The sequence below is a fragment of the Phaethon aethereus genome (assembly GCF_964289735.1).
Source record: "Phaethon aethereus genome assembly, chromosome: 6".
Lineage (NCBI taxonomy): Eukaryota > Metazoa > Chordata > Aves > Phaethontiformes > Phaethontidae > Phaethon > Phaethon aethereus.
In genome coordinates, this window is record NC_138580.1 from 19,519,975 (window position 1) to 19,533,604 (window position 13,630).

General features: G+C 40.0%; 1 protein-coding gene across 3 annotated transcripts in view; it reads left to right on the forward strand.

Annotated features, from left to right (window-relative positions):
* The window catches only part of SLC4A10 (solute carrier family 4 member 10), a gene marked incomplete at its 5' end in the record, with an annotated part of 165,923 nt that overhangs the window by 57,971 nt on the left and 94,322 nt on the right, over positions 1-13,630 (forward strand). For all 3 annotated transcript variants that reach the window (XM_082001332.1, XM_082001333.1, XM_082001331.1), the window contains one exon: positions 3,844-3,925. In XM_082001332.1, coding sequence (XP_081857458.1) covers positions 3,844-3,925 — 82 coding nt within the window. The remainder of the gene's footprint in view (positions 1-3,843; positions 3,926-13,630) is intronic.

Below are 13,630 nucleotides of genomic sequence, written 5' to 3' on the forward strand. Positions count from 1 at the left end.
GAAAAGACAAAAATAGTAACAACTGTGTTTATAAGACTCTTCCATTAAAATAGATTTTTTTCCTGTGAAGTATGTGCAGCAGATGCTGCTCTGTAGTGAAGGTTATTTCAGCATTCATTTGGAAAATGAATGAAGAGGTGAAACTCTGGATTGCGTAGAGCTGCTGAGCCCTGGTCTCTAAGGAGCTTGTAGTTTCCATGTGAAAACCTTAGCTTTTTTTTCTTTTGTATCCCAGATACATTATTACTTCTACTGTGTGTTTGCTGATATTTTATTGCTTTAGGGAAATAGTTTTGTGCCTACATTTTATGTAAACCATTGTGTAATAACGATATAAAACCATAAAATACTAAAAAATATAATTAAAAAGATCGAGAAATGTTAGGTTGTTTATAAACATATGACAAGTTTATTGTGCGCTGGTTACAGGTTCACAGAAATGTAATTCCACTGGCTTCTGTAGCATTGCTCTTGAATTAGGCCAACATAAAGTGAGCCCAGTATATTTATTTTTATGTAAACTTTATCCAGTTAAGTTGTCAAAGCTGTGCACTGTAAAATTATTGCAAGGTTTTAATATACTTTGGTTTGATGTAAAAAAATAATATATATATATATGCCTAAATGTTATTTTTCATCAATCTGTTGTTTCCTGTCAACATCTCTTCACATGGATAATCTGCGCACTTTCCTAAATCGAATGACTTAGCACTTCTGTAGAGCTTTACAGTTCTGAAATACTGTGTGAATATTAATTATGGCATAGAGCAGCCTGGTGAGGAAGGTAGGTAAGTAAGTATTATTATCCCTATTTTACAGATGGGGAAGCTGAGGCACAGAGATTAAGTGACTTTCCCAAGGCCACGCAGCAAGTCAGTGGCAGATCCAGGATTAGCACTCGGGGACTTCCTGGCTCCCTCTCCCATGCTTTAAGCAGTAGACCACAGTGTTCACTGGACTCAGCAAGCAACTCATTGCAATAATGGACGGTTCCAAGGACTCGTACCTGGTCAGTGTGTCCACACATTTGTTTGCAGACTGCTGCAGTATGTCAATATAGTTTGAATACCTTGGTCCCAGCAGATTTGTGCGCTGTGTAAAATTTCTGACCTTCATCACCTTGAAATGGAATGAAAAGAAGAAGTGGTAGAACTCTGACATAAACATAGCATGGCTCTGAAAAACATTTAGTTTTCATGCCCTATTCTGCTCCTGCTGAAACTGATGGGCAAAACTGCAGTGGATTAATGGCTTTGGGGATGTTAGTGTGGAGGTTGGTGGCTTCTTGGTTTGCTAAAAGTCACCCAGAGCATCAATTCTGTTGTCCATGACTGTCTTATGGTTAGTCTTGCCGGTACCTTCAGTTTCAAACTCTCATTTGTTGCCACACTTAAAAATAATAATTTAATATTTTTCCTGACATGCTAATAAAAAGCAGAGCATTACCAACTGAAATGAAGTTTCTGGTCTCTAGTCATCATGGGAAAATGGAGCGGATCTGCCACTATTTTTACTTGTATTGTGATAGCGCTTACCTCCAAATGAGATTAAGACCTAATTGCACTAAAATACTAGTGAGCCCTTCCTTCGCTTCTCCCCTCCTCCAAGGAGGTAGTACAAGAATCATAGAAATTGCTTCTAGACTAAATGCAGAGTGGCTGTAGCATGGGTAAATGCAAGGTGGCTTTCATACTGCTCCCTGGGAAGTGAGAGTGTACAGTGCAAGGCCTGTTTAATTGGACTTTGCTCAGAGTTTGACAAGCGAATTGGCAACAACACAATACTCCCAATTAAGCTGTTCTTCCCTGTAATATTAATGGAATAAACCCACTTCTGAGAATGAGGCAAAGATGAGATTTTCTGTGACATTACAGGAGGAGGAGGCAGGGAAGAAAGATTGCCAGAAGCTGAAAATTGAACACATGGGAAAGGAGAAGTCAAAGTGTATGAGCATATTTTGATAAATATTAATGAATTAATTTGTATTTAGTTTACTTAGATGATCTGTAAAGGCTTTAAACTGTCCAGCAATTTAATATTTTCCTCCTTGTAGACTTTCCCCTAACATTGCTTCCATAAGGCCTTTTCAGGATCAGTAAAATACTGATGGCTATGTCTTATGCTAGAATAGCACTGCTTCTGATGTGGCTGTAATGCTTGGCTGTTGGCACCTTGCCTAACCATTCACCCAGGGGCATGGCATCATGCCAGCATGACAAAACACGCCCAGTTGTATCTAACTGCTTAAAATAATGGATTCATTTTACCTAAGATGATCAAATGGTTTATGCAAAATTATACTGCCCTGGTACATCTTAGTAGATTATTACCTAGTTCTAAATTATCAAAGGCAAAACAGTTTCCATAGAAGGCCTTTTCTCATTGTCAGATTTTAGTTACATACTATTATCTGTGGGAAAGCTCCAGTAAGGACACTGTAACACTCTCAGTCTCTCGTTCTTTAACAGCCCAGATGCTTGGTGCTGACACGTTCCTAGGATTTTTCTATATAAGATAGCTACAGCATGACAGCTATTTTTAAAAAAGAGAGGAGCCTGAAACAAAAACTTATATCCAGAATACACAACATCCAGCTCTAGATATGAATCTTTTTGTTTGGCGCATCTGCTCTTTAAGTATTCCTTGTATACTCTATTGCATTCTATATATAGATATATATTTAGCATGTAACACTGGTATTCAGATCCCCTTACTTCAGACTTCCATTACGATACTAATTTTATATATGGAAATCAAGCATTTCTAGTTCTAATATCACTTACTAAAACCATTCCACTAATGACAAGTAAATATATATTCATGATACGTTAATTGATATTTCGTATAATTCATCCATTTTTCTTTATCATCATTTACTGGAAACCACTCTAAATCATGTTGTGAAATACAGGCTTATTTAGCAACTGTTTTTTTACAGTTGGTGATGTCAAAGTCATAGGGAAGCCAATACTTGTTTTAGCACAGCATCCAGTGCCCTGTTGCTGAACTCCTAAAAGATTCCCCTACTTAGGGAAATGTGATATTTTTTTTTTCATGTCAGAAGTGACCAAAATCACTAATTTCTGTAGCTCTTTTCGCCTGAGCACAATACATCAATTCATCACATAGTACATTTACAGTGCACTAGAGAATACAGTTAAAATGCATATATGACTACAGTATAAAATTAAACATGAAATATATGTTCCTGAGGAAGAATAGGTTTTCTGTTTTCTGCTATTAGTGTGTGCTATCTGCCTTTATTGTAATTACAACTTGGTGTTTGTAAAGGAAAGTAAAAGCTTTGCAATTCACCAGTAAGTGAAGCCTGTTTTCATGGTATTAAAGTTTTCTTTCTTACTATATTGTCACTGAGTATCATTCTGTAGCTTTGCCTAAGTGTAAGGAGTATCAGTGCTAATAATTTGGGAATTCTGCATGTAGCTCAGGATCGTGGTCTAAAGACAAAAATACATATGCAATCCCTGGCTTCAAGAATACAAGAATAAAGCTGCTTCAACCAGACATTTCTTCTCTCATCTCTTTCACTGCCCTATTGACTGATGTTTTTCTTAATTCCCAGTAACCAGTGTTTACTCATTTTCCAGGTTTTAACCGGAGAACTTCTTTATGTCAAAGTTAGCTGTAATCATACCTCAATAAAAACTGATGCATAAGGAATAGATTTTAATAAGGAAAATGAAATTCTTAAAAACTTTTTTGTTCCTGAGTAGGAAGAGTAAATAGATAACTTAAAAGCATCTTTGTTTCATAGTGCTATACAGTCTTGCCAGTAGCTTCCAAATGAGAAGCAGCTTACCGGTCCTTTTTTCTGTTTTGCAGAGAAATGATGAAGAGGCTGTTGTGGATAGAGGTGGAACTCGCTCCATTCTCAAAACACATTTTGAAAAGGAAGATCTAGAAGGTGAGAGATTATTTTTCTGTGCATTACATTGTCTCTTTCTTCTGAAAATACTGAAATGCAATTCCAATGTGTAAACTTACTGGTTTGAGTAAGGATGCAAAAGTGAGCAAGAGAGTAGGATCTCATAATTTATTTTAAAAAGAGAAATACTACTTATTTCTCAGAGCGGTGCACAGATACAGATGATGGTGGAAGGAGTTTGCTAGTTTTCAGTGATCTATAATCAAGTCCTGTAAACATGCATGTATGACTTTAGGTAAGTTTTTCTACCTTGAAGTTTCCAAATATATAAATGCAAGCAGGACTGATGATTTAGTACGTATAGTGGCTTCTGCACTTGCTTTACAATCCTTATGTAGTTGCCTAGACACGTCTTCCAGTGAACAAGAACATTCTGGAGTCTTACAGATTGGACAGATCCTTGATAATATACAGTGCAGAAACCGCCTAACATCACCATGTAGAAAAAAGCGAGAAGTTGTGAGAACTATCTTGTGATATTTGCCTAATAATTCAGATAGTGCCTGAAAGAGTTGCATTTCAGTTTGTTTAGGGGATCCCAAACTTATTCTGGTTACTACGGTGCTTACACTCTTGTATTGAGGTGTGTGACCCCCCCCAAGTCGTAATTATCGGATGAAACTGAATTTCTGTTGCAGATACGATATCCCATTCCTGAGACTGGAACTTGCTGATTTTAATTGTTAGCTTCTTGTGGTGGGACATGGAAGGTTCTTGTGTTTGTCATACGGAGTCACAGGAACTAGCCAAAAAGAAATACTGAGATCTGGGATGTATTTCAACGTCCTGCATCTGAAAAGTTAACTGCCTCAGGTCTAAAGAGAGCTATCTCCAACAATACATGAACCTGAGCTTTCTAAATGCCTACCCTTCATAATTTTTTTTTCCTTTTCTCTTTGACTGTATGAATTTTGTGTTCTCTGCTGCATGATGGCCATATTGATGATGTCATGTGAATGGCAACATGATACACAGCAACTCCCTATTACTCCTTCCCTCAGCAGTGCCTCAAAAAGCAGTTATGGCTGCATTTTGAAAGGGGCCTGGCTGTGTTACTCTGTATGATGTAGTCTCTCATAGGAGGATGTAAAATGTCATGCAGTGTAGCATGTATGAAGTAGGTGGCTCTCTGCTCAGTCTGGGGCAAGTCCAAGCACAGGCAAGGGTAGATCTCAGGTAGGATGTTTCCAGGGTGACATTTAGGGTTTTGGTGTCTCCAGGGGTAAGTGGCTGCCAGTGGATCAAGCTGGCAATGACAATTTTGGGCGCAGGAACTCAACCCCCTTTTTTGAACCTGGCACTGAGTCTTCTGTAGTCTTCAGTACCTTGATAACATAGAATCATAGAATGGTTTGGTTTGGAAGGGACCTTAAAGATCATCTAGTTCCAGCCCCGCTGCCATGGGGTGGCCGGAACTTCTTTCCACTAGACCAGGTTGCTAAAAGCCCCATCCAGCCTGGCCTTTAACACTTCCAGGGACGGGGCATCCACAACTTCTTTGGGCAACCTGCTTCCAGTGCCTCACCACCCTCATAGTGAAGAATTTCTTCCTAATTTCTAATCTAAATCTACCCCCTTTCAGTTTAAAGCTATCATGTCTTGTCCTATCACTACATGCCCTTGTAAAAAGTCCCTCTCCAGCTTTATTGTAGGCCTTTTCAGGTACTGGAAGACTGCTATAAGGTCTCCCTGGAGCTTTCTCTTCTCCAGGGTGAACAACCCCAACTCTCTCAGCCTGTCCTCACAGGAGAGGTACTCTAGTCCTCCGATCATATTCATGGCCCACCTCTGGACTCGCTCCAACAGGTCCATGTCCTTCTTGTGTTGGGGGCCCCAGAGCTGAAGGCAGTACTGCAGGTGGGATCTCACCAGAGTAGAGCAGAAGGGCAGAATCACCTGCCTCGACCTGCTGGCCATGCTTCTTTTGATGCAGCCCAGGATATGGCTGGCTTTCTGGGCTGTAAGTGCACATTGCCGAGTAATGCTGAGCTTCTCACCAACCAACACCTGCAAGCCCTTGTCCTCAGGGCTGCTCTTAATCCATACTCCACCTAGCCTGTATATTGTGCTCAGGATTGCCCTGACCCATATGCTAGGACCTTGCACCTGGCCTTGTTGAACTTCATGAGGTTTGGCCAGGCCCACCTGGCCTGTCAAGGTCCCTCTGGATGGCATTCCTTCCCTCCAGCATGTCATCCGCACCAGTCAGCTTGGTGTTTTTGGCAAACTTGCTGAGGGTGCACTCGATCCCACTGTCCGTGTTGCCGACAAAGATGTTAAACGGCGCTGGTCCCAATACTGACCCCTGAGGAATGCAACTCATTACTGACCTCCGCTTGAACATTGAGCTGTTGACTGCAACAGTTTGGGTGCGACCAGCCAGCCAGTTCCTTATCCACCGACTGGTCTATCTGTCAAATCCATGTCTCTCCAATTTAGAGATGAGGAAGTTGTGTGGGACAGTGTCAAATGTTTTGCACCAGTCCGGGTAGATGATGTCAGTTGCTCTTCACTTGCACACCAATGCTGTAACCCCATCATAGAAGGCCACCAAATTTGTCAGGCACAATTTGCACTTAGTGAAGCCATGTTGGCTGTGACCCATCACCTCCTTATTTTCCATGTGTTTCCTTATTTTCCTCCATATTTTCCTTAGTTTCAGGAGAATCTGCTCCATGATCTTGCCAGGCACAGACTGGCCTGTAGTTCCCCTGGTGTTCCTTCTTTCCCTTTTTAAAAATAGGGGCTATGTTTCCCCCTTTCCAATCAGTGGGAACTTTACTGTGCCATGACTTCCCAAATACAGTGGATAGTGGCTTAGCAACTTCATATGGCAGTTCCCTCAGGACCTGCAGATGCATCTCATCAGGTCCCGCGGACTTGTGTGCCTTCCGGTGCCTCAGGTGGTCTCAAACCTGATCTTGTCCTACAGTGGGTGGTTCTTCATTCTCTCAGTTCCTGCCTTTGCCTTCTGCGACTTGTGAGGTGTGGCTTGAGCACTTGCCAGTGAAGACTGTCAAAAATGTCATTGAGTACCTCAGCCGCCTTCATATCCCAGGTAACCAGGTCTCTCGTTTCCTTCTGGAGAGGGCCCACATTTTCCCTAGTCTTCTTTTTATCACCAATGTGCTTACTGAAGCTTTTCTTGTTTCTTTAAGTTGTTCTTACAAAGCAATTATTCAATGTAGAATCCTTCATAATGCCGTTAACTTTCTCTGATAAATTTCATGTCCACTTTAAGATCAGATCAGTGTGTCTTTAAATATAGAATCACTGCATCCAGAAATACCAAGTGACATAAAAAGATTTTAAGAGATTGTAAATATTAATATCCAGTTGCTGTTAACAGGATGTCCATTTGTTTTGCAGCACATCTAGGCACTTTTCCATCTGGAAACAGTGGATGTGACTCACAAATGTTACTGTCTTATTCTTGTACAATGTATATTGTGTTGGGTTTTGCTGAAAACTTACCTTTTCCCTAATGACATAACTATAAAATATGAAGTCCTATAAACAGGTGCTAATTGCGTAGCTTAGTAAAAATCATATAATTAGATAATTAATATGCATTATGTAATTAGCTCTTTGACAGACATTTAATGGGTTTATGTTTTAAAAATGTAAATAGCTAGTTACTGAATATTCTAGCAATGACTAGTTTTGACAGGGTTTAAGTTTCAATAGCACCATATCAGCAACATTTCAAAAACTGCAATTCATATGAAGAACTGAAGGTTGTTTAAATCTGAAAATCAGTATTCAATTTCTTCTGATTAAATCTTAAAATTTTAAGTGTTTTTCTATTTTTTAATTTTAGACTGTCAGCAATCAAATGTCAGAAATACTGATTTGAATATGTACCAAAATTTCCATCTGAAATTTCTTGGCCCAGCAAATACTTGTATTTGCATATTTTGGGGCAGCCATTGTGCAGATATGTTGCAAGTACATATACTGCTGAAAGCATGAAAATATCATGGTGATTAACGCTGACTGGAAGAACATCCACAAGACCAGAATTTTGCCTCAGTCTCTCTAGATCAGTGTTTTCTTTGCCGAGGCAGTAGAGTGAAAATCTGGGGACATAGGACAGAACTGCAGTACTTGAGTGAGCAGAAGAGATGTGGTGCTCGTCTTAGTGCCAGTAATGATACTTGCAATGTGTACTTCAAATTGTATCTTTTTACTTAAGCTTTGTAGTGCTTCAGAGGTGGATTGTTTGCAGAGCTTTGGCATTCAGTATTTCAGCATGAATGATTTTTCCACATAATTAATTTTTCCTGAGTTGTAAGGTCAAGATCAGTCACTAATACCGAACAGGTCGTTTGTCTGACTGCTGCATTAATGAAGGGATAGAGAAAGCATTTCTAAAAGCACAACAAGAAGCCTGTCTCCCCTGGTTTTAATCACATGTTATCTTTCAGTGTGTGTACAGACAAAATTCATACTGAAATAAATATGCTTTTATTTTTATCAGTGGTAGAATTCCTAAATGAGAATTGTGTACTGATTCTGGATGCTAAAGTACTTAATTGCAAAAGGACAGGTTGTACATGTACCTGCATTGGGAGCAGGTAGGCAGGTTTTCATAAACAGATGTGCACATCAACAAACAGTTGCCCTCAGATGGCTTACTCCTTGTTGTCTCTGGCTGTCTGCCATTGCTTCAAGGCATGTTCAGTAGTAGCGGTTTTCTGAGAAAATGGATGTGCTGACTTTTTCTCTCATAGATTAAAAATACTTGGATTGATCTGTATGTGTCTCAAGATCTCAGATTCTCTCAGATCATGTGCTGAGACTGTTGGACTATGTAGATATGCAAAAGGATTGGCACTAAGTGCGCTCTAAGGTTTTTTGCTTACACCGTATCAGCCGAGAGTGAAAATGACTGTTCCATGGCTGTCCTTGCTGGAGGTGGTCAGCTGCAGATCCTGGATTTTTGTGGCAAGATTTCAGAACTGTTGTGGGTGTTATTGTGGCCTGGTTTGAGAAGCAGCTTCAATAGGGAGATGGCTGGAGATAGGGTTGTTAGGTGGAGGTCCAGGCATGAATCAGGGATGAGTTCTATCTCTGTTGGAGGAAATCACAAAATGATCCTTGATTCAGAGAGGTTAAGATTTTGTTTAAGCTTTTTAGGTTTCATACATTTTATATGCCTAAATGGCGTGGGAAAAATTTGTCTCATGGGAAATCAAGTTTGCCGTCTTTCATGTCTCTGGGGACATACAAAACACCATAACCAGTATATATAAGTCACTGTACATCAGAATATGCATTCTGATGCTTTTGGCAGAATTTAGATTATGTGGACTGATTACTGAAAGTCACAAAAAAACTTCAAGCTAAATTAGGAAATAAATATCACTAGTACAACACTGAATATAGTGCAGAAGCTGAGGATTTAAACTTAATAAACCAAAAAAACCTTAATAAACCAAAAATTAATTTGAAATGTTAGTGTACTTGTAGATGGGTTTTGTATTTAACAACCTGCATGAAGACTAATTTTGATAGTAAATGTCCTGCTAACCAAAAAAAGAGAAATCCCAGAGTATTTAATTATTCTCTTTTAAAAATGGTTATTTTAGTTATTATTTATTTTTAGATTTGTTCTAACTTGTGACAGTAATTTAAAAATTATTTAAATGAAATTTTTATTATATGCAGTTAGGGCTAATATATGAAAAACTCATTGTGATTGAACTCTAATCTCCATGTATTATTTAGTAAAAATCTGAGTGGCTTCAGATATTGAAGTAGGCTTTTATTCTCAGAGACTGGACATTTTTTATAGAAATAACATAATAGTGGACCTGTCTGCTACTGACATTATTTGTCTGAAAATGAATAGGACCTAGCAGCTGACAGGGCTGAAAAAACATAAATCTTACTAACCTGCCAGCCTTGATTCAGCCTTGCCTCCACATAGAAGCAAGTCAGCTACTAATTCAGCTTGGCCAGACAGGAACATCGACCAAGGACTGCTTTGGCTTCCAGGACACTACAGCCTGTTGCAAATAATTTGTTACCCCATCAGATCCCCTGCTCCGAGCTTCCTTGCCTCGGCTTCCCTTGGGTGCCTCGTTCATCCTGATGTTCACTCTGATCTACCTCACGCTCCTTGTGGCAATGTTCATTAGACTTAGAGGGGTAGAATATAAGCTGTGGAAGTAAGGAGTTGGAGAGAGATTCAGGTTAGTCTATGCTTGTAATGTCAGATATGGTTGTATAGCTATAGGTCTCTACAAAAAGGTCTCTTAAATAAAAGAACCGTTTTGGCTTTAGCACAGAATTCTTTAATTTTGTTGCCTACTAGGTATTAAATGCTCTAACTTGTTCCATTTGTCATTTCTAAGGCACGTCTTTCTGTAGTGCCTCTTATCTAGTTTTGTCTCCTTTTTCCTATGTCTCTCAATATTCCTTGAGATCTCACTTACTTTTCTCCTAAGCTGTGCTTGCACTCTTGCCTTGGCAGTTGCCTGGTTTGGTCCTGTCGCATGGGTGTCTTGTCCCTTCCCAGGTGTTGCATGTTTGTGGGAAGGTGGTTCACCTTGAAGATTCATGAATAACTCTGCGGGACGTTTTCACAAAATCTCTTTGAAAATTCACATGAAGAATAATGAAAAAATGAAAGCAAACAAGTTATCACATAGTGTTGGCTGAATGCCACGGTCTTTTATTGATCATAAGTTTTGGGTTTTGAAGTTTGACTTTGCTCTGAGCTTCACTGACAAGAAACCTTTTCAATATTTGTGGAGACTAATATTTCTAAACATTTCACCTTATGAAATTCTGATAAATGAAATTGGCATAAACCAACTTGCCATTATTGGTGAAAGCTGCAAAACTGCAGCATCAGAAGACAGAAACATTCAGTTTTTAACATACAGTTGTGCTAGTACTGTTTGCTTTTTTTTTTTTTTTGCTTGTTGCTAATTTAGAAATATAGGTCAAATTCTTCCCTCTGATAACCACAGCTTCACTTTGAATCAGTGCTTTGAATCAGTGGAAACTGTGTGTGTCTGTCTGAGGGTCCTTTTGCATTCTGTGTCTGCTGACTTTTTTTTTCTATTGTTTGGCAAGATCTGAGACCTGATCTCGTGATAGGACCATGCACACAAGACCTCTGGGCTCCTCTGGAGCAACGTAGGGAAACAGGGAATGAATGTAAGTGTAGTTAAAAGAACTTTTTAGCCCTGCCACAACCTGGAAGAATGTTTTGTTAAAAGGAGGGATTTACTGGGAGGGCAGCGATTGATCTGTGCCCTTTAAAAGGTCCTTAACTTTAATGGCCTCAGTGAGATGCTCTTATCCTCCATATTAAATATGTCCTTAATGCTTTCTTGGGCCAGGGATATTGTTTTAATTTTTTTCTATATAATTTCTGTTGTATTTTAACCTAGAACATAAGTTACATGTATGATCTAAAAATCTGTGAAGGCTTTTTTGTCAGTTCCTCCAAATTAGAGCATGGCAAAAAGGTGAAGAATGTCCCTTGAGCAAACCATAACCACAAACAGCAAGGTAAACTGTTGGTTTAGGAAGCATTGCTTTTGTCTTTTCTGCTTTCTCTTTGCATCTGCCTCCCTGCTGCGCTACAGTAACGAATCGTGAGTCATGTACTCTACACCTACGCAATTCACCATAATCACTTTTCCTCCTATAAGGAAAAAGGTGATTTTTTCAACTCTGCATGGACTGCTGGTTTTCTGTCTCTACCTCACTGCTCATTTTTGAGAGGACGGAAAATTGCATGTGGTTCAGCTCTAGCTGGCAATACATAAAAGAGGCTTCAAGGCACTGGGGTACTGGGTGTTTTCTGGGGGAGGGACAAACCCCTCCAGTCCTGCTGAGGTCAGCAGTCATTTCAGACTTGGCTCGAACCACTAGCAAAATACTCTCTTAAGGCATATTGACGTTGCAGTGTGTTTCCTTAGTAGGTCACAGAAGCTTGTCTTTGCTCTTTCTGGAGATGTTTCAAGACCCATCTGTTCCCCTTATCTGCCCCCATCCGTCATGCCCATGAGCAGGGATCTGAAAGCCTCGGTCTCAGCAGGTGCCTGAAGCAGATTCGGATCATTCCAGGTGGAAGGCAGCACAGGTAGATGTACCACGAGCACCTGGTGCTCACGGATGGTCAGATCCAGGACAGTCACTTTTAATGCAGTAAGCACCAGCTTGGCTGGTTCACTGAGGAGCTCTTAAAGTACCAGCTTGATTCCCACATGCCTGGTGTAACGTGGAGGCCCGTGGGCCTCTACTGATGGGGAAGAGGGGAGGTGAATGTGCTTCATGTGTGTTCTTCCTACCAAAAGGGTGTGTGTTTTCTGAGTTAAAATTGTGTTTGGAAGAAGAATGGGAGGCACTGGGGCAAAAATGTCTGTACTCTTAGTGTTCCATTAAAAAGAGCATAATTTCTCTACATTAAGGGAAACATTTTACAATTCCTTTCTCTCCATTTGTATTTTCCCTTGCCATGTCACATCCATTCAGACAATTGTAATGGGATTTTCAGAAGTTTCTAAGATAAGTTGTCAAGCACTATAAATTATAATGGGATATATGTTTTCAAAGCTTTAGAAATCCCACTACCTTTCCTTTCCATTTATTTAATGAATAAGAAGGGTAGCTAGGACAAGTTTCTGCTTTAAAGACCGAGAATGCCTGGTTCTGAAAACCATTTTTAGATGTCACATCTGTCATTTCAAGGGCTGTGCAGAAAATACTTGCTTTTCTGAGGTTGTCTTTTGTCCTGGTTTCAGCCAGGATGGAGCTGGTTTTCTTCACAGAAGCTAGTGTGAGACTGAATTTCAGCCAGGATGGAGCTGGTTTTCTTCACAGAAGCTAGTGTGAGACTGTGTTTTGGATTTGGGATGAGGAACTGTTGATAATGTGCTGATGTTTTGGGTTGTTGCTGAGCCGTCAAGGACAGTCCAGCTTCTTGTGCTGGCCTGCCAGCAAGCAGGCTGGGGGTGCACGGGGAGCTGGGAGGGGACACAGCCGGGACAGCTGACCCAGACTGGCCAAAGGGATATTCCCTACCATACGACGTCATGCCCAGTACATAAACTGGAGTTGGCCGCGGGGCGGAAATCGCTGCTCGGGGACGGGCTGTCGATCACGGGGTGGTGAGCAATTGCTGTATTGGGCCTCACTTGTTCTTGTACATTCCTTTGTTGGTATTATCATTATTGTTCCCTTCTTTCTGTCCTATTAAACTGTGTTTATCTCAACCCACGAGGTTTTTCCTAATTCTCTCCCCCGTCCACTGCGGGAGGGGGAGTGAGCGAGCGGCTGCGTGGTGCTTAGTTGCCAGCTGGGGCTAAACCACGACACTTTTTAGATGGTTAATTTGCTATTGAGTTCTTAAAATAAAATTTACGTGTAAGGAAGAATTTCTTCTTTGGAATACAGTAACCCCAAACAACACTTCATAAAAACACTTAATAAAAACACTTAGATTTTATTCTGAGAAACATCTCTGAAAGATGTATTCATATTAATAATGTATATTTCATGTCTGTCTTTTCTAGGACAAAGAATTCATATGTCCACAAAGTGGAGATATTTACAGCACAATACACTTCTTCAAAAGTTTAGGGGAAATCCTGATTTTTACATATGCTTATATGTACTTTCATCTGTCTGAAAATTAAATAAAATTAACAGGATCCTGTTTAA